The following is a 27,647-nucleotide window of genomic DNA, read 5'->3' on the forward strand; positions in this document are numbered from 1 at the left end:
ATCAGATCGCACCGCTGCTATTTGCAACATATGTCTCAAGCGTATCTCACGTGGCCAAAACATCAGCCGCTTGGGCACCACATGCTTGACCAGACATATGTTGACCTGCCATGCAGCTCGTTGGCAAGCGTACCTCAAAGACCCACACCCAAGAACAAAGCGGACCTCTCCTTGCTCCTCATCAGCTGGCATCTCCAACCCCACTAGACCTTCAGTCCTCTCTGAAACCTGCTCTGAGAGGAATGAAGGTGTAGAATTAGGTGTGTCACAGCCAAGTGCTTCCGGGAACTCTGCTAGCGGTACACCCACGTCCGATTATAGCAGGCAAATGTCCCTGCCCCAGCTGCTGGACCGGCGAAAGAAGTTCACTCCCAGCCATCTACATGCCCAGCGGTTGAATGCTAGCTTGGCTAAATTGCTAGCACTTCAACTGCTGCCTTTTCAGTTGGTAGACTCGGCCCCCTTCCATGAGTTTGTACAATGTGCAGTTCCTCAGTGGCAGGTCCCTAAACGCCACTTTTTCTCACGGAAGGCGATTCCGGCTCTCTACCGGCATGTGGAAGGCAATGTCCTTGCCTCGCTGGACAGGGCGGTCAGCGGTAAGGTGCATATTACCGCTGACTCATGGTCCAGCATGCATGGACAGGGACGTTACCTGTGTTTCACGGCCCATTGGGTCACTCTTCTGGCAGCTGGGAAGGATGCAGGACAAGGTGCAGTAGTGTTGGAGGATGTTCCGCCACCACGCCTCCAAAATGCTACTATTGGTTGTGACACACCTCTCTCCTCCACCCCCTCCTCTTCTTCTTCCTCCATGGCCTCTTCCAGTGCTCTGTCCTCAGAACCAGCGGTGCTTCGTAGGCGTTCCAGGGGCTACGCAAGTACGCAGGCAAAACGATGCCATGCCGTGCTTGCGCTGGTTTGTTTGGGGGACGGGAGTCACACTGGGGCGGATGTTTTGTCAGCTCTGCAGGGGCAGGCCGAGAGGTGGTTGACGCCACGCCAGCTCAAGCCAGGAATGGTGGTTTGTGACAATGGCACCAACCTCCTCTCCGCCCTCCGACAGGGACAACTGACCCATGTGCCCTGTGTAGCTCACGTCCTTAACCTGGTGGTGCAGGGGTCTTGGGCAGGTACCCCGGCTTACAGGATGTCCTGAAGCAGGCCAGGAAAGTCTGTGTGCATTTCCGCCGATCATTTAATGCCTGTGCTGGGCTGGCTGAGCTCCAAAAGGAGTTGAACCTGCCCAAGAACCGCCTTATATGTGACATGCCCACCAGATGGAACTCAACATTGGCCATGCTGCAGCGGCTGCACACGCAGCAGAGGGCCATCAATGAGTACCTGTGCGACTACGGCACCAGGACAGGGTCAGGGGAGCTTGGTTTTTTCTCACCACGCCAGTGGGGCATGATCACGGATGCATGCACTGTCCTGTCACCGTTTGAGGAGGCCACAAGGATGGTAAGCAGTGACAGTGCATGCATCAGTGACACTGTACCTCTTGTCCACCTCTTGGAGCATACGCTGCGTGGAATAATGGACAGGGCACTTGAGGCAGAACAGAGGCAGGAAGAGGAGGACTTCCTTGCCTCTCAAGGCCCCCTTTATCCAGACAGTGTTCCTGCTGTGCCACCCATCACACAGGAAGAGGATGAGGAGGAGGAAGAGGAGGAGGAGGATGATTGTGTCAGCATGGAGGTGGAGGCTGGCACTCAGCATCAGCAGCAGCAGCAGCAGCAGCAGCAGCAGCAGTCTTGTAGGGATGATTTACAGTCCCAAGAAACACGTGGACTTGTACGTGGCTGGGAGGAGGTAGCTGCGGATCATGTTGTCCTTAGTGACCCAGAGGACTCCGGACCGAATGCCCCAGCTAACCTACGCTGCATGGCCTCCCTGATCCTGCAAAGCCTGCGGAATGATCCTCGTATTCTTCGGATCAAGGAGAGGGACCATTACTGGCTGGCCACTCTCCTTGATCCACGGTACAAGGGTAAGGTTGCCGACCTTATCTTGCCATCGCAGAGGGAGCAGAGGATGAGACATCTCCGGGAGGCCTTGCAGAAAGGTCTGTGCAGCGCGTTCCCAGAGACTGGGAGGTTACAAACTCCTGGTCCTGGACAACGTGTTGCTGAGGCATCGGTCCGAAGGAGCGGTGGAGAAGGTGGCCGTCTGACTGATGCTTTCAGACAATTTTTTAGTCCGCAGCCCCAAGGTATGATCGGTTGCAGCACCCATCGCCAGCGTCTGATTTACATGGTGCAGGAATACCTAGGGGCAAGGTCAGACTTGGACACCTTTCCCACCGAAAATCCTCTGGCTTACTGGGTCTTGAGGATGGATCACTGGCCAGAGCTTGCACAGTATGCAATTGAGCTACTGGCCTGTCCTGCATCCAACGTTCTTTCGGAACGCACCTTCAGTGCTGCTGGTGGCTTTGTTACCGATCACAGGGTGCGCCTGTCCACCGAATCAGTTGATCGACTGACCTTCATCAAGATGAATCAGTCTTGGATCACCCACAGCTACCAAGCACCTGAAGCTGATGTAACAGAATAATTTTTTTTGAAATATCACATCCCTTCAAGACTGCCTATGCTGATGCTGAGTGACTGTCCTGTTATGTTGATTATCTATCCTCTTCCTCCTCCGCTGATATGTTGGAAGAACATTTCTGGTTCTGGTTGATGCCATCAGCCCAATTTTTCTGCCCCTGTTTAACAGGGGCGTTTTAGTACAATTTTTGATGCAATGCTTTGCAGCAGGGCTAATTCCTGCAATCAAACAAGAGTATATGGGAGAGGTTGCAGTGTGGTGGCACCAGTGCCTAAGGCCCAATTTTTCTGCCCCTGTTTAACAGGGGCATTTAATTACAATTTTTGATGCAATGATTTGCAGCAGGGCTAATTCCTGCAATAAAACTAGAGTATATGGCAGAGGTTGCAGTGTGGTGGCACCAGCACCAGTGCCTAAGGCCCAATTTTTCTGCCCCTGTTTAACAGGGGCATTTTAGTACAATTTTTGATGCAATGCTTTGCAGCAGGGCTAATTCCTGCAATCAAACAAGAGTATATGGGAGAGGTTGCAGTGTGGTGGCACCAGCACCAGTGCCTAAGGCCCAATTTTTCTGCCCCTGTTTAACAGGGGCGTTTAATTACAATTTTTGATGCAATGATTTGCAGCAGGGCTAATTCCTGCAATAAAACTAGAGTATATGGCAGAGGTTGCAGTGTGGTGGCACCAGCACCAGTGCCTAAGGCCCAATTTTTCTGCCCCTGTTTAACAGGGGCGTTTAATTACAATTTTTGATGCAATGCTTTGCAGCAGGGCTAATTCCTGCAATAAAACTAGAGTATATGGCAGAGGTTGCAGTGTGGTGGCACCAGCACCAGTGCCTAAGGCCCAATTTTTCTGCCCCTGTTTAACAGGGGCGTTTAATTGCAATTTTTGATGCAATGCTTTGCAGCAGGGCTAATTCCTGCAATAAAACTAGAGTATATAGCAGAGGTTGCAGTGTGGTGGCACCAGCACCAGTGCCTAAGGCCCAATTTTTCTGCCCCTGTTTAACAGGGGCGTTTAATTACAATTTTTGATGCAATGCTTTGCAGCAGGGCTAATTCCTGCAATAAAACTAGAGTATATGGCAGAGATTGCAGTGTGGTGGCACCAGCACCAGTGCCTAAGGCCCAATTTTTCTGCCCCTGTTTAACAGGGGCGTTTAAGTACAATTTTTGATGCAATGCTTTGCAGCGGGGCTAATTCCTGCAATAAAACTAGAGTATATGGGAGAGGTTGCAGTGTGGTGGCACCAGCAGCAGTGCCTAAGGCCAAATTTTTCTGCCCCTGTTTAACAGGGACATGTAATTACAATTCTTGATATAGTATTTCACAGGAGGGCCCCTTCCTGTGCCCACCCAGAGTAACGGTGAGGACTTATAGTGTTGTGGCACCAGCACCACAACCACCAAAGGTCAATTTTTCTACCACTGTTCAACAATGGCATGTAATTACAATTCTTGATATAATGATTCACAGCAGGGCGCTCCAGCGCCCACCAAGAGTCACTTTGAGGGCTTACAATGTTGTGGCAAAACCAACACCTTGTTCCGCCATTTCTGCAGAGCATATAGGGCAGGCCCCTACTTTCAAACATCCAATTTACAAACATCTCCTACTTGCAAACGGAAGGAGACAACAGCAATTGAGATGAAAAAAGATGGACGACAAAACAAATTATACAGGGGTGATAACCCTTCCCTATGTTTTCCAAAAAGCTTAAAAATAGTTTTTTTGACTGGAGCTACACTTTAAAAATGTACCAGTTGAAAATTACAAACAGATTCAACTTAACACAACAAACCTACACAGTCCCTGTCTTGTTTGCACCGCCTGTATACTGCTGTTCTGAGTATATAGGGCCTGGGGGCCACACACATTTCCTTTTTTTAATATGGGTACGGGGTTCCCCTTAATATGCGTACAAGACCTAAAGGGGCTGGTAATGGGCAGGGAGGGCTACCCATGCCATTTTTCTCAATGATTTTCAACCATATTGCAAGAACCAGATATAACATTAAAACCGCAAGCAGTTTTAAATGGTGTTATTTCCGTTTAATGTCATTTTGTGCAGGGACTGTTCTAAACACGGGAAACACGTGGCACTTCACAGGCATACTACAGACACCCCCCCCAGGCACCATATTTAAAGGAATATTTCACTTTTTTTTCACTTTAATCGTCATTAAAATCAATGCTCCCGCCAAAACGGCCATTTTTAAAAACATTTTAGGCATTGACCCCATGTCCCCTGGGGCAGGAGCCAGGTCCCCAAACCCTTTTTAGGACAGTATCTTGCATATTAGCCGTTAAAATTAGCACTTTTCATTTCGAACGTTCGAGTCCCATAGACTTCAATGGGGTTCTAAAGTTCGTTCGAATTTGGGGTCCGTTCGAAAGTTCTGGTGCGAACCGAACCGGGGGGTGTTCGGCTCATCCCTAGTTCCAATTTACATGCACAGGAAACCACCCTTGGGGTCCAGCTTATAACACCTGAACTACACAATTAGGGTAGGTTGACCCAGGGGCCTGCATACAAAGGCAAAATGAATTAAAAAGACAAAAGAAAGAGGAAAAAAGGGGTAAGGAGGGAAAACAGAAGAGTGGATTGTGGATATAGCCCACACAGACTTCGGTCAAAGACGCCAAGATATGAAATTTACAAAGATCCCAGGCTAGAGGAGTTCAGGGAGGGCAGTGCATAGGTAAGCCATGGTTGTCAAATTTTATGTAATTTGGATTGAGGGTCTAGGGAACACTTGACAATTTCTCCTTGACTAACAACAGTGTCATATGATCCTTAACAGACTGAAAGGGACTCAGAGGTTTTTCTTTGGCTATCAATTGTTTTGCTGCGAGAAACAGGTACATAGCCAGTTTATGTGTGCATGCAGCTGATAGCAGCTACAAATAAACTCAGCGCCACTTACTAAAAATACCTTGTGATACTGATTGTGAGTACTCTAATTATCAAACTAATATTGTGATAATTTTATACAGTAGCTGCTCCCTAGAAAGGATCTATAGTAAGAAACTTAATTCACTGGGATTTGGTGACTATAGGGGCGCTTTTAGAACAAGAGGAAAAAACTCATATCTAAGACATTACATTAAATGAGTGAAAAATACTGCAATAACACCCATATGTGATTGGGGTGGTGTACCAACCCACTAAACATACAATAATAAACAAAAAACAATTGCAAAAATAATAAATTATATGGTCCCAATTAGATACTAGAAAAATAAAACATATAGCCAAAGTCCATGTATTGATTAAACTTCACAGATACAATTGTGATAAGCGTCATCTAAATCCATTTGCCAGATACAATGAAATCTTCTGAAATTATTGAAAAATCCCTTCACCACAAATTTGAGCATGAAGACACACAATCGTGAAGATACAGTAGTCTCCTTACCAGATTGTAATGACTACTTTAATTCAAAAGAAAAGGGGTTGGAGAAGGCCAAACATTCTGGACCAGAATCCAATTAGTTTCAGACAGCACCACCAAATGTGGACCACAGCCCCTGAAGCATCCATTGCTATAATTGGGATTGGCTCAAGCTATCTGAACAGTGGTCCAGTACCACCTGAAGAGTACTTTGAAAGCAGTCTCCTGGATGGATTTTCCAAACAATCCACAATATTTCAGTGGGATTCAAATCAGGCCGGAACTAGGCGAGTCTAAACACTCACTCTGCTTCAAATTGACTGTCAGAAAGACCCATCACAGGGTCTTTACAAGGTCCTGCAGCGTTCAGAAGTGATGTCATGTGAGGGGTGGACAGAAAACTTGTCAACCGGTTGACTAGACCAGTGAAGAAAACAGAGAGTGTCTTGAAATCTCTAGGTTTTATGTTTTTTGGAGGGGATTAAATAACCCTTTAAAGAAACTCTGTTGCCAGACCATTCATTTTAACAACCATTCTCCCATAGGGGTATACAGTATGTGCATTTAACATATTTTTTGCATGTTTTTAACTGTAAAAGCCATCCTTGTGTAGATATCCAACAGCCCTGAGTTTTCTGGTAGGTGTCTCCATCTTAAAAGTGATGTCAGCAGTCCCAGAAGATCAGAGCTGTCACCCACTAGAATTCCCTTTCCCTATGTAGGGATATGAGGGGTGGAGATGGTGGGCCAGTACCCCGAGTAAGTACACACTCCCAATAAAGGAGAGAACTATGATGTTCAAGAGTGAAAGAAGAAAGAGGAGAGGGTGTTAAGTATTTGACTTTTCTGGAGTAGTCAGATTTCATAACAAGTTCAAAGGAACAATTCAACTTCATATCAAATTGTTTACAGAAAGGGAAAACACAGCAAGTAAGCATTTAAAATACATTTTTTCTGTGCTTTTACTTGCACTTTTTTAAGGTGATGACAGGTTCTCTTTAAAATGTGCCCAATTGTATTCATGAGAATATTGTTAACTGCAAAAATATTAATACTTCAATATGGTTGCATGTTTTGTTTGCAAGTTGCAACACTCAGCATAAAATGGTCATCCTGAGTGACAAGTTATTAGTTATAGTGATCCAGATCTCATGTTGTTTCAGGAAGAAGGTATGTGACCTATAATAACATGCTTTATATTTTGGTGTATCTGGCAGAAGTAGATGTTTTATCATTTCTGATTGTCACATTTGTTAGGATATCAAAGGTGGTATGACACACTTGCACATGGTTATTTAAGAGTGTAACAGATAAGTACATCAACAGAAGCATACTGGAGAAAAGAGGGGGGTGTCCCTATCGCAAATATACACTTGCAGTAATAAGGCTGAAAAGTTAAATTTATCAGATGCCACCTCTGAAGCACTGGCGGGATCAGCCAATCATTTGGACTGGACCCTATCATACTCCCTGGGGTAGCCACTCTTAGTGTAGGTGTCTTAATAGAGAGGCAGACTGTTATTCACCAATTGTTTCCAAAATGAAATTGAGGGGGGGTGGACTTTTTCCACTGTAATGCTATAGCTTTCCTCCCATAAAAAATAAGTAGGCTAGTCAGCATACTTGAGCCACAGCGGGAATAATGTGTTCCACCAGACCCAATACACAAATGCACACAGAAGATTGTAAAGGAACAGATATGACACCATTTATTGCCGCTAGCACATCCACCCAGAACCCAGTAACAGCTGGACAAGACCAGAATATGTGGCAGAAATCACCCAAGGGATCTCTGCATTGCCAACACTCTGGCGGGTGAAAGGACTGCATCTTATGAAGTCTATAGGGAGTAAAGTAAGCTCTATGAGCGACTTTGAATTGTATGTGTCTTTCCCGTAAGGACACCAAAGACCAAAAAGGAAGGTCCCAAATATCTTCCCAATCATCATCATCCAGGTCTGGTATGCCACACTGCCACTAGGCTCTAAGTAAATCCAGGGCTGGTGAGGAGACCAACAAGAGGTGAAATTATAAACAAGACGTGGGTTTCTCAACATATTCAATTCGGAGAACATACTCCAAGGATGACTGGACAACAAGGAGAGAGGATTTTGGGGAGAGCTGTAGGTAGCAGAATACATAACTAACAGGGACATTATAGGCTGCAGAAAGTTGGGGTAGCGGAAGCAAGGGGTGGCCGACTTGGGAGTTCTAATACCATACATCGAAGCCTAGTCTCCCAGCACTAGGCTTCAGGAGCATATAGAAATGGGATAAAGTAGGGTTAAGCCAAAAGCCAGAGCTAGAGGCAACAGCCAATTTAGAATAATCTTCAAGTGCCAGACCGGCCTGCCATGCCCATAGGGTGGTGGTCATAGAAGGTGTGAGAGGGTAAGGAGCTTGGGAACCTCTGATTAAAAGGAACTTAGGGGCTTCTTAAAGGCAGACCACTGCATCTTCTCACAGAGTGGCAGGGTTAGCGGGGTCAGGGCTTAATCACCAGGCAGCCTGGACTACAATAGTAGTCAAAAACTATTTGTAGCAATCTGGGAAAGCCAGGTCCCCTTGTGAGGTGGGCTGCAATAAGGTAGATAAATTGTATCTAGGGGATTGATTTTTTCTTTCAATGTTTTTTTAAAGATTTAGGATACAATACATAACAAGAAAAATTGTTATAGCAAGCAAAAGCAACATTAATTTAATAGTCCACCATTACACTAACATGATTGACTAAAGTGGCTATGAAAAAGTGATCATCATAAGGCTCATAACTGCACTGAAGGACTGTATCACCATTGTTGGCTTACTGTATATCACAATTAACAAATGAGACAGAGGAAAGAAAGGTAAGGAGGGATGACAAAGAAGGGTGGGAGATGAAAGCAGAGGAATCCCAGAGGACTGTGCAGGCAAACTAATATGAAGCCCAAAATGGTAAAGGACTTAGAGGTCAATACACATATGGTGTGCCTATTGGCTTCAGATGATTTCAAACTGTCTGCCTGTATTGTGAAAGATACTGGGAGTTTCTCATGGATCGTGATCCATTAGACTGAAGTCTTTTTCCATGATCTAGTGATGGTTAATTTAGCTGCCAAGAAGATAAATAATATTAGTCTTTGAGAAGCATGGGAAACATTCTAGAGTAGCTCATTCAACAGGGCTACTTGTGGGGATTGTGGGATTGAGACTCCAGGAACCCGTCTCTGTAGGGCAAAAACTCTATTGCAAAATTCCTGGGGTCTATGACATGGCATCCCCTAAAACTGCTTCACTATTTATTTTAACAAATGTGTTGTGCAATATTACATTGATTTATACAATTCATGCCTGACTATGAAAACATAGCAGGTCTACTTTGGAACAAAGCCATTAATACAGTTTTTTAGCCACAAATATTAAACAGTATTAGAAATATTACTTACCTCTGGAATTACAACAAGTCCAAATATTAGGCCAAAGAGAACGAGATTCACTCCATACATCCATCTTAGGAATATAAAATATGAGGCAACAGATGATCCAAAGTGACCTGAAACAGCACAGAATCACAACTGATCTTTTACTATGAAATACAAAGTAAGCAAAAAGCCTCTGCACAGTCCTCAGATTTACAGAACATTGCTTCAGCCGACTTTTCTTCATTTACTGTAATGTTCTGCAAACTTTACTGGAGCTGTGCCTTATCACATGTTGGATTGCCCAGCAGAATGTCACTAGCATTGCTAGGACACAGTCATCTAACACTTTTTTCCCTTCCCCCTGATGTCTACGCTAAAATCCCCTCCTTCCTCCCCAAAACATCCAACACTAATCTGCACATCCCCCCTCCCAAGAAGAAATTCCCTTTGCAAAATCAAAATTGTTCTTAACCAAGAATGCAAATATTCCCCCTCATTAGAGTGCAATTTCCCCCTCCCAGCATAAATCCCCCTTCCCCCAATCCCCCATCCCAGCACAAATCCCCTCCTCCATCCCTTCTTCCAGCATAAAACCTCCCCCACCCCAAATTCCCCCTCCCAGCACAAAATTCCCCTCCCCGAATCCCCCTCCTAGCACAAAGCGCCCTATCCCCAGAACAAATCCTTGTTACGACTCTCTCATTGTGCCCCCAGTACCATGCCAAAGTCCCTCCTTTTCTTTCTGCAATATTCTTTCTAAAACATTCAAGAACTTTTCAGAACATTCTAGAACTTTCTGCAATATTCTTTGCGTAACATTCTTTAACATCCTTTTCCAATCCAAGAGCCTGCATCATTCCGTTTTTAGCTCTGATGAAGGGGGAGTGCTGAGCCCCCGAAACACATTTGGCTGTTCCAAAATCCCGAAATGCCTTGGCTGTTCCAAAAAAAAAAAAATCTTTTAAAAAGTCTGCAAAAGCTGGTGTGGCGCTCCCATCCTTTCAAAACGTCAGCAATAATCTTTCTGGAAGATTCTGTGATACTCAGGAAATTTCTTTCTAGAACCCTCTAGAACTTTCTAAGCCCTTGTACATATGGTCGGAGATCCCGACGAAATGTGTCGTATCGGACCGTTTTGTCGGATAATCCGACTGTGTGTGGTATGCATCGGACTGTTTCCGTCGGAATATCCATCGGACCCAATTTTCCAACTTGTTGGAAGTATTTTCCGACAAACTGTTCCGATCATGTGTAGAGAATTTTGATCGGACAAAGTGCCACGCATGCTCAGATCAAATTCCTACACCAAAGCTATTGGATACTAGCATGAACATAGTCCCGTCGTAACGAAATAACGTCATCACGTTCTGAACGATCGGATTTTCCGACAACTTGGTCCGACTGTGTGTATGCAACAGTTTCGGACACAATCCGTCGGACAAAATCCGTCGGACAAAATCCAACGGATTTGGTTGGCAGAATGTCCGACCGTGTGTACAAGGGCTAAGAAAGTTTAGAGCTTTCTAAAACATTCTCTCTGGTACATTTTAAAACTTTACAGAACATTTTAGTACTTTCAGCGATATTCTGGCACATTCTAGAACATCCCTCATATTTTTTCCAGGGCTCTCTAGAACGTTCTGCAATATTCTTTATGAAACATTCTATAACTTTGTAGAACATTCTTGAACTTTCTGCAATATTCTTTCTTGAACATTCTAGACATTTTTAGAACAGACAGTAGATGGTCAGAGAGTACACACAAACTATAGGAGGTGGTCACAGACTCAAGATACCTACAGGAGATGGTCAGGGACAGCACCTATGCTCTGAAACAAACCAGGACATTCCAGAGAATTCCTGCATTTTTCAAGAAATTTCTAGAACCTTCTCCAACACTCTGGTACATTCCAGAACATTTTATAACTTTCTGTAAAGTTCCAGAACATTATAGAGCTCTCAAATATATTCTTTCCAAAATTTTCTAGAACATTCTGCAACATCCTTACTGGAACTATCTGGAACTTTCTAAAACTTTCCACAATATTTTTCCAGAATATTCAACAACATTCTAGAACATTTTAGAACATGCAGGAGAGATGCAGGTCAGAGACTACAGCAATGCTATAACATTAACCCCCTGGGCGTGGACAGAAAGCAAATACGCGACCTCTCGGCAGGTGGGCCTTGGCGGTGAGCATATTTGCATACCAATTAGCAGAGACAGCTGTGCTAAGAGCTCATGCCCTGAGCGTTTCTGGCACAGTTACTGGCGGCTAACATATAGCTCTAAGTCTCTAGACACTATGAACACTGGGAAAGTAAATCCAATGTGCTCTGTTTAACCGCTTGCTGACCACATAAGGTACATATATGGCAGAATGGCAGTTCTCCTGCACCAGATCACATACTTGGCATGTGATCCGGCACTTTCAGGTAGGGGGCATGCATGTGCGCCGCCAGCAATCCGGCTGTGCTGTGATTAGACACAGCAGATGCCAATCAGCGGGTGCTGACCAATGGATGACCGCCAGCACTTGCCGATAATTGGGAAGGCGCACAGGACAGAGCCCTGCCTATGTAAACAAGGCAGAACTCTGTCCTGTCAGTGGGAAAAGAATGGGTTTTATTCCCTGCGGTAAAGCAGGGCATAAAATCCATCACTTCCCTTAGTAAAAACACCACACACAGTAGACCAAAACACTGGCTAGGCACACATTTAACCCTTCAATCACCCTAGATATTGAATCCCTTCCTAGCCAGTGTTATTACAGTGCATGTTTTTAGCACTGATCACTGTATTAATGTCACTGGTTCCCAAAAAGTGTCAAAAGGGTAAGTTAGTGTCCAATTTTCCACCTCAATATTGCAGTCCCGCTATAAGTTGCTTATCGCATTACTAGTAAAAAAAAAAAAAAATCCAGAAGATATCTCATAGTTTGTATATGCTATAACCATTGTGCAAACCAATCAATATACACTTATTTGGATTTTGTTACCAAAAATATGTAGCAGAACACATATTGTCCCAATTTATGAAGAAATTTGATTTATTTTTTTCATTTCTCATTGGATGTTTAATAGCAGAAAGTAAAAAAATATAGTTTTTTTTCAAAATTGTTTTATTTTTTGTTTATAGCACACATTTTTATTAATTTTTTTAAAACAGTGGTGATCGAATACCACCAAAATAAAGCTCTATTTGTGATGAAAAAAGGACATAAATTGTATTTGTGTACAGTGTTGTATTACTGCACAATTGTCAGCTAAAATAACGCACCGCCATATCGCAAAAAATGGCCTGGTCATTAAGAGGAGTAAATCTTCGGGAGGTCAAGTGGTTAAATAAAGTGTATATAGATCTTACATACTTTCCACTTCTTTAATCTTCATTTCCCATGGTATGCAGGCTGTTCTAAAATTTTCAAAATCCCTTTTAAACTTTATCCATTTCTGAAAGACAGTAAACATAGATATAAAACCTTTTTGTTTTATACTTTGTCACAAATAAAGGTAAGAATAAAAACAATATTACCACTTATGTTCAGGAAAGCGCTAAAGTGGAACGCTTGGCATGTCTTTTTCTATTGAGTGTTTGGAAACCAAGCCTAACACTTCAGAACACACTTCTACATTCATCAGATGCGCTTTTACCTTTTTGATCCAAACAATGTCTGAAAAATTCAAGCCATTGCTGGCGACTGATTGCTGTTATGCAGATGCTTTGGATTTTAATACTTTCATCAAGTAAAGATACAGAATTTGGATATTTTCCAACTCTCCTTGGCAGCATGCTTGTTCCAGGTTAGAATTGTTTAGAACAGTGGTCTCCAAACTGTGGCCTGGGGGCCAGATGTAGCCTTTTGCTTGTCTTTTGCAGGCTCTTGGAACACTATTCCTCCCACTAATACACCAACAATGGGGCATAATTCATGTCACTGATACAGTGGCAGCTGGCCAATCAGGACAGCTCTAAAGAAAACCGGTTGAGCCAGGAGGAGAAGCCGGGGAAGCTGTGCCGCCATGGCCCTGGAGTGCTGACTTAAGGGGGGTTTTGTTTGCCGTCCCTCCTCGGAAAAAAGGTTAGCATCAGCCGCCACTGCACTGATATCAACAAAAGGGCATTATTCCTACCACTGTCTCCAACCATGATGCACTATTATTCCTACTGGCACCAAGGATGGAACACTATTCCTCCCACTGACACCAACTGCAGGGCCCTATTCTTCCCACTGACAGCAATGATGGGGCACTATTCCTCCCAATAACACCTATGATGAGGCACTATTTCTTCCCTGATACCAACAATGGGGCACTATTTCTCCCACTGACACCAACCGCAGGGCCCTATTCTTCCCACTGACGCCAATGATGGGGCACTATTCCTCCCAATAACACCTATGATGAGGCACTATTTCTTCCCCTGATACCAACAACGGATCACTATTCCTCCCACTGACACTAACTGCAGGCCCTATTCTTCCCACGGACACCAATGATGGAGCCCTATTCCTACCCCAATACCAACAATGGAGCACTATTTCTTCTAATGACACACCAAATGACGGAGCACACTACCCCAATAACAAAAAATGGGGCAATATTCCTCCCACTAATACCCATGATGGGGCACAGTCCTGCCCCCTCAAAGTCTGAAGGGCCGTAAACTGGCCCTTTGTTCAGAAAGTTTGGACACCCCTGGTTTAGGACTACTAAAACCAGACACAGCCAAGCAACTAACATTTTCAGGAGGCCAGCTATGGCAGTACCATATTTCTTTCTAAAGAACAATTTCCAAGTGCCACACTCCAGGATAGGACTCCAAAAGTGTCCATCATTAGTAAAAGAGCCCACTAAAAATTAGCTATAACCAGCTGTTAAAAAGTAATAAAAACAGAGACTGTTTTTGACAATTCCTTTATTAAACATAAAAAAATAGAATCAAAGAAAGGTGGTGCTGTGCTGTTCCCACCAAAGTGAAAAAAATAAATAAAATAAAAGTCTCTGCCAAAGGTAGCAGTATATAGGAAATTTCAATAGGGATAAATCACATGACTTCATCAGTGGAATAATGACGTGACATGTAGGGAAGGAAAGGCACTGAGACTGACGTGGGCAGACGAGCTCGCCGCTCGTAGGAGATAAGTTCATTATTTAAATATGTTTGTGAGTATCCCTTTGCTGTTGTTTTAATAAACGGCACTTATGTTTTAAATAGTACACTATCCGGAATCCCCCTTCTTTTTATCACTCTCCTTTATATGAGGATTAAAGACAAATATTTAACCAGATTGGGCCAGGAAACAGCTATCCCAGGCGTACATACATTTATATATATCTATATATCTATCTATCTATATATATATATATATATATATATATATATATATATATATATATATATATATATATATATATACGGTTACCTCATTGCCACAAGGTAAGAGGCCACTTTTAGTGGTGTGTATCTTTGCACGAAGAGGAGATGTGTACCTTTCCAGCACGTTTTTTGCACATTTGAATGCTTATTTGCACAAAGGAAGAAAACTTGTAATTGTACTACTGGATTTTAATTTTCTGCGCATTTGAAACTTGGTTGGACTTTATGATAGACTTGCAGCTTACACAATTAAAGATTTGCGCCTATGTGTTTGTTGTTTGCACCTTTGCACAGGCTATTTGCACATATTGCTTTATTGCACATTTGCTATTTTGCACAATTGTCATTTTTGCACATTGCTTTTTCACTACTGCGTATTGTATAGTTTACAGTGGTATTAGCAATTTATCTATGCACTTTGCACTGCCCTGACTACTGTTTGGAATTCATCTTTTAATTTATTTTATTTTACGATTTTATATTCATATTATTGATTTATCCCTATTGAAATTTCCTATATACTACTACCTTTAGCAGTGACATTTTTATTTTATTTGTCACTTTGTTGGGAACAGTGCAGCCCCATCTTTCTTTGATTCTATTTACTATTGGTAGGGTTTGACCCTTATTCGGTGCCTGCAGCAGTTCCATTACCCTCCTTATATGGGTAGTGTAAGAATAACTATACACTTCATAAAAAAAAATGTCTCACAATGTAGTTTCATTGTCAATCACAACGCTGACGCCACAGCCACCACTGCAACCAAAAAAAATAAAAATAAACACTCTGCCATCAATGAAGGCTAACAGCCTACTGCAGGCTCTGCTGTTTGACAGTTCTTATATAGACAAGGAATGACAGCGACCCAGCATGCACCAGTCGGTGCCATTACAGGGGGGCGGTGCCACCAGGTCACATCATCAGGTGGCTCCACCCCTTACCTATATAAAAACTGTCAAACAGCAGAGCCTGCAGTAGGCGGTTAGTCTTCATTGACGGCAGATTTTTTTTTCTTTTTTCGGGTCGGCGGTGGCGGCGTTGTCGTGATTGATGATGGCTCTACATCGGGAGGACATTGTTTTTTCCTTTTTTAATAAAGGAATTGTCCAAAATTCTTTCACTGTCTTTATTCACTTTGACACTTTTTTTGATGAATGGGTAGGGGTACTATGTTAAAGGATGCTTCCAGATTCTGATGGCCCCCACCCGCAGACCCCCACAACCACTGCCCAGGGTTGTCGGAAGAGGCCCTGGTCCCCATCAAGATGGGGGCAATGTGCTTGGGGGGGGGGGCAGAGCCCCCTGCTACAAAGCACCCACTACACCATATTGAGGGCATGTGGCCTGCTATGGTTTATAGGGAGGTGCTCGCTTGCCCCCGCTTTCCTGGCCTGCCAGACTGAATTTTGGGGGCGACCCCATGCTGTTTTTGTTAATTTTCACTTTAAGAGAAACAAAAATGAAAAATGATCATAAATATAATGCCTGGGGGGTCCCTTAGTCTGTCTGCAAAAGTGGCATATCTATACCATATATAGAACATGATGCAGCCAAAATGACATTTCTAAAGAAAAAAATTAGTCAAATCACATTTAAATTGACTCTGGTATGGATTTTAAGGGGGTTTTTTTGGTGTGGGGTTCCACTTCAAATCCATACCAGTCCCTTATCTGAGCATGCAGCCTGGCAGGCCAGTAAAAAGCAAGCAGCCCCACCTCCTGAACCATACCATGCCACGTGCCCCCAACATGGGGGTGGTGCTCTACTTATAATCCTATATTTAATAACTGGCTAGACAGTTGTACAGTGTGGCTACCACATTCCTGAAACACCTGGGTTTTGGTTGGGAGGACTTCTTCTCATCCTTCTGGTTCACATGTTTTGTTCTATGCCAGTTTGCATTTCAATATATCATAATCTTTGCTACCCCTTTACAGGTGTTGTTGATCACCCCACTCTCTCCCTATGAAAGATTCAGGATTAGTACTTTCTTCCTTCCACCTCAAGGGTTTTCCCCCTTCTCTCTATTTAGATTTCTCTCCATTATGTCAGAATCCCCCCTTTCACACTAGCATCCTCGGTTCTCCTACCTTCACATTTGATTCCTCACTATACGTCTTTCACATCAGATTTATCAGTCCCCTCTTTCATCCTCTCACATCAGAGTCTTCGCCCGCCCCCCACTTCCTTTAACATTAGAGTCCTAATCCCCCCCAATCCTACCCCATTCCTGAAAAACCTGGGTTTGGTTGGGAGGATTTCTTCTCATCCTTCTGGTTCTGGCCCACATGTTTTTCTTTCCAATAATTAGAAATTGTAGGCATCATACAGAGGTTTATGGTTAAACAATGTCAGATAGTTGTCAGAACAAGAATGCATTTTCCAAAGTGATCAGAGGCCCTATCATGACTATGGCTATTGGCTATGAGCCCATAGGAAATAGCAACTAGGCACCAAGAAAAATCAACAGATAGAAATGATTATCAAGTAACATTACAGTAAGTTGGTGATCAACATGTGAGATATAAGATCATTGTCATCTAGGGCTGGTCTCGATACCTCAAATCATGTGGTCTCGAGCTAAAGAAAATAGAACAATTGGGGAGGTTAACCATCCCCCAATACCATCCTACCAAATATTATTATTATGGTATAACAGAACCAATAACAGGAAAAGTGAAAATGAGAAAGAAAGAGAAGAGAGAAAAATAGGAGAAATTATTTGAGTAGAATAGGTCCCCTTAGCCCGGGCCTCCCCTCACAAAATTGCCCAGTATTTAGGGAGCTTGAAGATACACAATCCAGGGGTTCCAAACTTTACAAACCTAACAAGCTTATCTCGACGAATACTGGTCAGTTTTTCATTAATCATATTTTATGATTATGATTAATCACGGGGTAATATCCAAGCTCACGCTATGGTTATTTTAGCTGCTAAAAAATGAAAAATATGAGGGTTCATAGATGTCTGGGGATCTCTTCCGGCAGGTCAGCAAACAGAACTGTTTTAGCGCCTCTGGGTACATTCTGTCCCATCACTGAATAGACCAGATTAAACATCCTGATCCAGAAGCATCGGACCTTCGGACAGGACCACTAGACATGTCGTTATCTTGTCCGCATCCCCAAAAACATAGGGGCGAGGTACCAGAGTATAATTTTGCCAACATTGTCGGGAGGAGGAGGTACCTGCACAATAGCTTATTTGTAATTTGCTTCCACCAAGCAAGTGTTAAGTATGCCCTTGTGCACCACGGTCAACCCTTTTGTCCTCCTCCTCAATTGTCTCCCCAAAATCCAATTTACATGCTGTTTGGTAGGAAGGTTTGCTATCCTGATTACTGAACAGAGCATATAATTCTGTGATTCCTCCCCATGATTTGGGCCCATGTATGCACTTTTTCCCAAATAGGGTCCTGGTAGTTATGTCAACCTAATCCCTAATTAGGGTTTGCATGAAATGTATAATTTGGCATAAGTCTCCACAGGGGGCATCTCTAATGTTTCCTTAAAATAGCTAGGTTATCTTTATCACCTTATAGTCTATAAAATACGCTATTTTGTTACTTTTTTTTATCTATTCCAGTTTACATTTCAATATATCCCCATCTTTGCCTACCCTTTTATACAGTTGTTGATCATCCCACTTTCTCCCTAAGATGGGTTCAGGATTAGTACCTTCTTCCTTCCACCTTAAGGGTTTTTTCCCCTGTCTCCGGTTATATTTCTCTCCATCACATCAGAATCCCCCCTTTCATACCAGAGTCCCCACTATCCCTCTCTCACATCAGAGTTATCAGTTCCCTCCTTCATTCTTTCTGGTTCAATATTTTTTTTAGTTTCAAGAGGGTATGACAAGCCATGGTTTGCCCACGCAGGGGCAACATTGAACAGGCACATATAAAACAGTATGTACATGTGATAAATAACAAAACTATGAACTAATACTAAGACCTAAGAGGACCAGGGTAGAGATCAGGTAAGCATCACAAGCAATTCTGCACTGTCCCCAACAGGACATCAATCTCCATCTAATAACTTTCAAATCAAGAATGAGGAGGAAAGGAAAGAGACAGGGGAGGAAGAGAAAGGAGAAAGAAAGAAAAGAGAGAAAGGGCCCAGTTGAGGGTGAGTACCACAGATGCAGCACTTGTACAAGCAGGGTGTACGGTCGACCATAGGTAGTTAGGGGCAGGGATGGACAGAAGTAACCTATCCAAGGGTTCCAAACTCTTAAAAATGTTGAATGTGAGTCCTTCAAAATACTGGACATCTGCTCATTAACCATCATTGCTGTCATCCTGATTTTCACTTCCTGAAAAGCAACAGACGGGGTCTTCCAGGCCTTGGCAATAGTTCACTTGGCTGATATAAAAAGGTATGAGGCCAATTTCTGCTGAGGTGTGAAAAGATCTGGTATAGGGCAATGTACTGTAAAAGAGCCTGCTGCACCCCCCCCCCCCCCTCGATCCTTTCACATCAGAGTTTTCATTTCCCCCCATATCCTTTAACATCAGAATCCTCAGTTCCCCCTCCCCATCTTACTGCATCAGAGTCCTAAGTTTCCCTCCCCTTTTCACAAGTGAGTCCTAGCTTCTGCTATTCTCCATAGCTGCCATGATCGCCACCTGCCTTGGATTTTCATCATGTGTTTCCATAGTACTGGCAGCCGGCTTACCTGCAACCTGGAAATGCAACCCTAATGACCAGAGACAAGACATTAGGGGGAGAAATGCTGATCTATCAGTTAACATCTTGTGATATTATTGAACTTCCTCTCCCTGAAGTCCAGGGCTTGAGGTGTACAACTTTAGCCTTTGGCTATTGGCTATGATCTTTCTGTCCAATCTTGCTTTCCTTAAAGCCAAGGCTTAGGTATGTTAGGCTTTTGCTGTTCCTGCAGTTATTCAAATTTTTTTATTTTTCTATTGTATGTTAGTACTCTGTGATAAAATGTTTGTGTGCATTTCTGTTTGGAGATGTATTTTCTCTCAAGAACTTAGCTTAATAAACTTTTCCTTTATCAGTTGATCACCTTAGTTGTTGGTTTTGTTTTCTCCCGGTCAGGTAATGTGCTATTCTGCCTGTTTTTTGGTGGATGGTTTGTTGGGTCAAAACTTTGCCGATTAAGGCTCATAATTCCTTCAGGTAGTAGTTTTTCTCCTTGTTGATGATGATCTGTCCTGGTCTAGAGCATCAGGTAGAACTTTGTTGCTCTTGAGTCATGGCAATTTCCATATTTATTTGGCACTTCTACATCTTGCCTTGATTCCTACATGAGTTGTTTGGACCATTTTCAGCACTACCCACAACCCTCTAACACCCTATAAACACACTGGTTTGCCTGTCAGCGCCTGGTTGTGCAAATTTCTGTGCAAATAGAAAATCGATTTACCCACACATTTTTGTGATATGCTTTACCATGATCACTTATCAAACCAATGTTAATCATTTGCGTTTCTTCCCCTGCAATTTTTAGAATGAATAACTCAAACACTGTGATTATTCTGATGAGTGCCTAAAAGCATAGTCTAAGATTTGTAATTAATTATGATTTAGATCATTTAACAAGCAATGATTCACCTTTCTTAAAAGAGTAATCACAATTTTACATCTTTAATGTGATAGTACGCATTTCCTATTTATGCAAAACAACACATAATTTGTCAGCTAGAATATCTTAGGTATGTATTTTTATCACTACATAAACGTGGCATTTTCAAAATTGTTTCAGAAGTTCAGGCTAGTCTGCATTTAATTTCTGCTGTATAGGTTAGTAGTAAGGGAACCCAACAGTGAAACCTTTCAGCTTCATAGCCAGTTCCCTACTAAGCATGCACGAAGCGAGCTGCGCTTTCTAATTGGTCCAGTGGCGGAGGAAGGAGGGGGCCGAACTTCAGAGAGACAGTCTCCCGGAAGTCGGGAACGGTACCTGTCAAAACGGGTACCTGTTCCCCCCTCCCTTCTGAAAGGTGCCAAATGTGGCACTGGAGGGGGGGGGGGGAGATGGATAAGTGGAAGTTTCCCTTTTGATTGGAACTCCACTTTAATTGCTAGTGCTAGTAATTACAAGTAGGGTCTTTTCATCTTGATTAACAACAAGATTAAAAGTGTTTGGTCCACCAATTAGAAACTCCTCCAGTGTCACACACAGTATTTCAAATTTTTAGCTGAGTCATTCATTTCATTGACACATCATAATTATGGAAGCACAGGTCTAGATGATAACAAACATTATTGCATGCATGGAAGCTACCTAGGTGCATATTATAGCTGGGACATATATGCTGGATGATGTAGTGTTTCTATGTTTGCTATGACAGTCAAGGACTAAGGCCAGCCCTAAATGGTGCAAATTCACACGACTCCCCTATCAACAGAGACAGTGCTGACAGGGCAATCCCTCCTGCCGAGCCATTGTCTGCTCCTGGCAGGGGGGCACGCGGTGGGTGGGGGAAGCCTTCCCCAATGGGAGAAGACAGTTATTATTTCTAGCCGCTATAGTAGCAGCTAGCGATAATCTTAAGAGAAACTTAGCAGGCTGGTTGTACCCAGTTGCTCGATCGATCAACTTGGTACATTCGGCCTGCCCATTTATGGTTCGAATCTTGTTCGACTGTTTGGATTAGAGGAGTTTGCATTCCATATCTGCTAACGTACTCTTGCCTCAACAGCAATAATCATAACAATAATTATCACTCCTCATCCTTCTATATCACAACACTACCTGACATATTTATATGTATATTTAAAGTATGTGAAACACTGCAAATGCTTATGCAAAGATAACCAGCAGGATGTAAATGAGATCTCACTAAACAACCATTTTTAGAGGTAAGGAATAGTCTGTCTTTTATGGCATTTTAAGCTCTAACAAGGTTGAAATTTGTTAACTAGGCCATTTTATTAGGCATGTCTAATCAATATAGTGTTAAATTAAGGGAACTTTATTGTCTGAATTAATTAAAATAATTAATAATTAATTACAAAGAAAGTGCCTATGGTGATTACCTTCAAAAACATAAATTGTAACATAAACTCTCAGTTTGAAGGCCATTTCTGCATACAATTGCCTGCCAAAAAACCCTAGGATAAAGATTCTGTGGATACTAGATTAGTTTAACAACTAAATATATATATTTACTTTTTGTAAAATATATACCTAAGTATTGTTCACCATATACAGTAGAAAGATATGTTCTTGTCATCTTATTGACCACTTTTAGGGCCAGTGTCAACCTCCTACCGACCTGCATTTGACCTGCTTCAAGAGGGTTTTGCATTCCCACAGACCTGTATGCAAATACAAAGGCTGTCTGATGTGAATAAAAACATATATTAATATTCACAATTATTTGAAAATTATGTGGTAAAATGTTTGTTTTTAACACTTTTACAAAGCTTAACTGAACAAGATGAAGATAGAAGCTGATTGATTGTCTTGCAGAGCTGCTGGAGATTCAGTCCGCTCCCCTTTTGATAAATCCCCCAATTGTTTTTCATTTCATATAGGGCACTGTCACACTGGGGTGTTGGGGGCATCGGCGGTAAAGCGTTGCTATTTTTAACTCAATGCTATGGCAGTCTACTCTAACAACTAATGTATGGCATTTGTCCAAGCATATATGTATGCTTCTTCCATACCTTTAACATCATGACTTTGTAGGCATAAAATTTCTTCCCTTTTCCCTTTCCCAAAGCACCTTCAAATTTCTCCACAAACTTTTGTGCATCCCTAGGAAAAACAAAGATTATAGTTACTACCTTCCACATTGTACTGTATAAAACAAAGCCTCAATATTAGAAGTGCCACACTGGTTGTGTCAATGAAATCAATAGACCGTACATCAGGAAAATACAAAAAAATTCTGTTTCACCACCACCATGCAGGTTAGCCACAAAAAGTAAGGAACAATTTATAATGCAGTGCATGGCTATAGTATTGCCCCTGGTCAGCTGAGTCACAAGAGCCAATAATATGAAGGAATGCATAACCCTGCCCCTTCCTATAAAAAAGGTAAGCTCATAACAGCCGTACTGTCAGCAATTGTTTGAACTGTTAAAGCGGAGGTCCATCCAAAACATTTTTAAAAACCAGCTACATATACTACAGCTGCTGGCTTTTAATAATAAGACACTTACCTGTCCTGGAGTCCAGTGATGTCAGCACCGCAGCTGATGCTTCCATCAGCTGTCGAGTGCTGCCGTCGCCATTGAGGTTAAGGGTACCCAACATTGTAGCCTTTGTGTAGCATACTGCACATGTGCGAGGTCTCGCTCCTCTGGCTCGCGCCTACTGGCCAAGTGACAGGGGAAGGAGGAGGGAGGAGGAGGGAGCCCCAGCTGTCAATAGCTGCAGCTGAGGCTCCCGGAAGTGGAAAGGATATCTGTCAAAGTATTAAGTATCCAAGGTATTCTGTCCCCCTCCCCCCCGAAGGGTGCCGATTGTGGCACGGGGGGGGGGAATAAGACTAGCAGAATTTCCACTTTTGGGTAGAAATACGCTTCAAGGAGAGCTGACAATTCCGTGTAAGAAGAAATGTTTTCACAAACTTCAAACAAGATTTGTGAAACTGATCATCACTAACCAAATCCATGCAGAGTCACTCAACCCCAAATATAAGATATAATTGGGGTTGAGAATAAATTGTTGTACAGTAAAACCTTGGATTGTGACCAATCCAAGATTATAATCAAAAGATTATATGATATAATATATATTATATTTTATGAGATATATATATTATATAAGATTATAGCAATTGTTTTATCATAAAATTTTCATCCACAAATGGAAGCCTCCACAAGGGGATTAGAAGCAAAATCCACCAGGAGCTAAGTGTAGCAATATGGTTACATTTAATGAACAACATTTAGCAGCTCACATGGTTCATGATTAAAAGGGACACATCTAAGTATAGAGGCATGCAGGGTAAATTTGTCCTCATAGACCATCCTCTGCACCGTTGGTTCTCACTGCTGTCAGTCTGCAATCGTGACCGGGAAGACTACCCTGCACTAGAGACATCTGAAAGTATGGCTTGAACCGCTCATGGAGATCAGGATGGAAGGGATGACATTGATGAAGGGGATGGTCCATGTGGGCAGCTTTACCCTGGATACCTGCATACTTAGATGTGCCTGTTTTAATCATCAACCATGTGAGTTGCTAAATGTTGTACCTTCATTAAATGTAACCATATTGCTACACCTCTCTTCTCTTTTATACTCAGTTGTGACATGACACTACTTGTATATCAAGAAATCGCTTGTATATCAAGTCAAAATGTATTTAAAAATTTTGTGTGTCTTGCAAAATGCTCTTAAACCAAGGTTCTACTGTGCAGGGTATCACAGTAGCTACTTAAACATCCTGCGGTCAATTTATCACTTAAGTGATGTGTTCCTCACCAGATGGATCCATCCAACATCAGTGAGAAAAATAAACCAAAATGCAGGCAGTTACTGTTCTGATTTCTTTTTACCTAGATCACAGGGCTTTGGGAATCCTGTCTAATATGTTGAATGTTTATTTGTATAATAAAGATTATAAATATATATTGTAAATTATAATATTATAAATATATATACAAATATAAAACTTCACGTTGAAACTGAAAAAGGTGTAAAAAGGAAGAAAAAAAACAAAAACAACGTAAAACTGACCACAAACTATTACATTTTCCCTTTAAAAAGTTGAAAAGAGATGAACGCTGGAGAAAAAAAGATAAATACTTATCTTTTGAGCTAGTTGAGTCCTGTTTTCATTCAGTTAAAAATGTACTGGACATTGATGCTAGACAGCCCATTTATCCAGTTATACAGATATTATTCTATTTTTTATTTTATTAAGACACCCTATTTTTTTTTACATCCCCCATGCTGGTGATTAATGTATTTTCTGGTATTGTTTGAGTGAGATAAACAGCTTTGTTTTAGAGAGAGCACAAATCCTTATAACTGTCTTACAAGTATTGAATTGCAACATGGCTTTAATTAAGGCAGTAAATTTGATCTGTGTCTAGATGACGGTAAGAGAATCTCTTTGCATGTCACAGCTCTGGTTTCAGAGTCTAGCTGCAGAATTAAAATATTGCTTTAATGCTATTTGCTGTTTTAGGTTGATGTTTTTCTGTGTGACTGCTATAGGTTTGGATGCAATTTCTAGCTCTAAAAGAAATGATAAAATGTGTATTCTGATTTCTGTTCCTCCAAAGCAGGGGCGTATACTAATACCCACATATATTTTTCTCTCTGTGCCAAAAGTCCGACCCCGGTAGTTTTTGTTGTTAAAGGGGTTGTAAACCTTAGTTGTTTTTTTTTTTTTTATAAAAAAACAAAAAAAAAAGCCTATACTTACCTGCTCTGAGCAATGGTTTTCCACAAGCAGGCCCTATCCTCTTCTTCTGGGGTGCCCCACCGGTGCTCCAGGCCACTCCTCTTCATCGGGTTCCCCACAGAAAGCACTTTCCCTGTAGGCACCTGTGCGAGCTCGCTCCTGAGTTCAACTTCGAGAAGTTGAACTCAGGAGCGATCTCGCACAGGCCTGGAGCACCGGTGGGGCACCCCAGAAGAAAAGGATAGGGCCTGCTTGTGGAAAACCATTGCTCAGAGCAGGTAAGTATTGGCTTTTTTTTTTAATGCATTAAGGTAAAAAAAACCTTGAGGCTTTACAACCACTTTAAGCTTCCAACACCCAGAACAGTGTGAAAACAACCCTGTGAATTGTATCCCCCTTAAAGCTGAAGTTGAGATAAAAAAAAAAGAAACCCCCTACAGATTTAGTCATATCACTTACCACAGTAATGAAAGATGTTCCACAATGTGCAGGCAGATGTATCTTTGGTTGCAGCTTTGGTTCTTCAGGCATAAAAGTAGTACAGATGGCCCGATGGGGGCATGCCCCTCCTTTCTCCTCCTCCAATAAGAAACATTCTTTCATTGATTAAATTGCTTATAACATGATCTGTGAATGGGGGGGCAATCTTGTGACTGATCTCCCCTAATTAGAGATTGCGTTACAAGCAATGTGATTAATAAAATAACATTTCTGAATGGAGGAGGAGAAAAGAGGGGGTGTGTCCACATCAGACCATCTGTACCACTGTTCTGCCTGAATAACCAAAGTTGTTGACCAATGCAGTGCTGGAAATTCAGAGACAGGAATAGGACATGTATTACTTCAGTGAAGATTTCTCCTGGATTCAGCTTCCTGCATAAGATGGGACATACTTTATTACAAGTAAGCAATGTGACTAAAGCTGTAGGGATTTCTTTTTTAAGCTAAACTTCAGCTTTAACCCTGACCACTTAACCAACACTTAAAAATTATGCTTTAATCCCCCAAACACTTAAAGTGGTTGTAAAGGCTGAAGGTTTTTTTTACCCTAATGCATTCTCTGCATCACGGTAAAAACCTTTCAGGGTGAGCTAACCCCCAGCCCCCTAAGTACTTACCTGAGCCTGATTTCAGTGCAGAGAGCTGCACAATAGCAGCAGTGCCCAATCAGACCCTGTGAAGAGGGAGTGGCAGGGCCAAGCTGCACTGTGTGTATCAATAGACAAAAACAGCCCAGCTAGGGATAGAGCCTGCATGTTTTTTCCCATAGCAAATGCTTGCTAAGGGGGCAGATACAGAAGAGGAAGAAGGAACAGCGTTGGCAATACTTTTGTACAGAGCAGATAAGTAAAACATGTTTATTATTTTAATTTTAAACAAAGTTGACTTTAGAAACGTTTTAACTTTTAAATGAAGCCCTAGCAATAGACCTTTCTCAATTTAAACCACCTAATCGAACACCTAAAACAAGCCCTAAACCTTTATCAGTTAACCCCATAAAGTGAGCCCTTAACATTTAACTCCAACAACCTTAGCAATGACATCCCAGTACCAGAAGACACAGTGATGGACTAATCTACAAGACCATTTGGAAATACAATTAATATGAATGAAGAAAAAACAATATAGGTTATTTGTTCTTCAAGTAGACTTTCAGTGTATCAGAGGAGAACTGCAATAAGTATGCTGTATGTAATTTCAGTAAATACCAACTGACAGGTTTCACTTTTAGGGTTACCTTAAAACAGAAAGCTTTTTCTTCATGCGCCAGGGCTTGTTCCTAATAGTGGAGATTAATTTCTTCTTTTCCTCAACTTGCTCCATGAGTTTTGCCATTTCTTCTTCAGTAAATGATTCTTCATCAGATGACGAAGCTGAAGCTGAATCACTGTAAGAGGTGAGGGTGAATTAAACTTTATGCTTTATTACAGTATGTAATAATATGTAAAGACAGTTACCTGTAGTTACCATTTCTGACACCTTTCTGAAAATGTTCATTATTCATTTGTCATTCTGATCTTTTGACTTTAACACCTTGTGATTCTCTAACCCAAAGCAAAAATGAATCCATAGAAGTTAAGTATTTTGATCTGCATACTTGTTCTTAGCCAGTGTTTTATTAAATGGTATTTCCATGTTCCCAAAATATAAAAATGCTACACAAGCCTTTATTTAATTCAATAGGGCTGATTTACGAAAGCCGTGCGACATCAGTAGAGGCACATGGTGAGGCGCAGTGCATATTTTTATATTTACGAAATGGTGCGCCAGGAACAGAGCACAAATCCCCCATTTACTATAGCGATTTCGACGCACAGGGGAATGCAATCTGTGCGCCACTGTGGACATGTCGCACGGTATCTTTAATTCAATATTAACAGATGGAGGTGCCAATGTTATGGGGTAATGTGAGGAAGTTTAGTAACAACTGCACACTTAACAAATATGCCTAAAAATAGAATGAGAAAGTAACTTATTCAGAGAAAGCCTGCTGTGCCCACAAGTATGTTTAGAACTGCGTGAGATCAATGTAAGCAAATGGCTGTTACGCTTATTCACATGCGTTTTTACA

General features: G+C 42.0%; 1 protein-coding gene across 1 annotated transcript in view; it reads right to left on the reverse strand.

The window, feature by feature from the left end:
• The window catches only part of TMC2 (transmembrane channel like 2), a 159,550-nt gene extending 132,339 nt beyond the window's left edge, over positions 1 to 27,211 (reverse strand). The window contains exons 1-5 of the mRNA XM_077493813.1: positions 27,174 to 27,211; positions 26,814 to 26,963; positions 22,381 to 22,471; positions 12,727 to 12,808; positions 9,380 to 9,486 (exon numbers count right to left, since the gene is read on the reverse strand). Of these exons, the coding sequence (XP_077349939.1) occupies positions 9,380 to 9,486; positions 12,727 to 12,808; positions 22,381 to 22,471; positions 26,814 to 26,963; positions 27,174 to 27,211 (468 nt within the window). The remainder of the gene's footprint in view (positions 1 to 9,379; positions 9,487 to 12,726; positions 12,809 to 22,380; positions 22,472 to 26,813; positions 26,964 to 27,173) is intronic.
• Positions 27,212 to 27,647: the final 436 nt, after the last annotated feature.

The sequence above is a fragment of the Lithobates pipiens genome, unplaced genomic scaffold, assembly GCF_037356315.1.
Source record: "Lithobates pipiens isolate NorthernLeopardFrog02 unplaced genomic scaffold, aLitPip1_a1.2 Scaffold_19, whole genome shotgun sequence".
NCBI classification, from domain to species: Eukaryota; Metazoa; Chordata; class Amphibia; order Anura; family Ranidae; genus Lithobates; species Lithobates pipiens.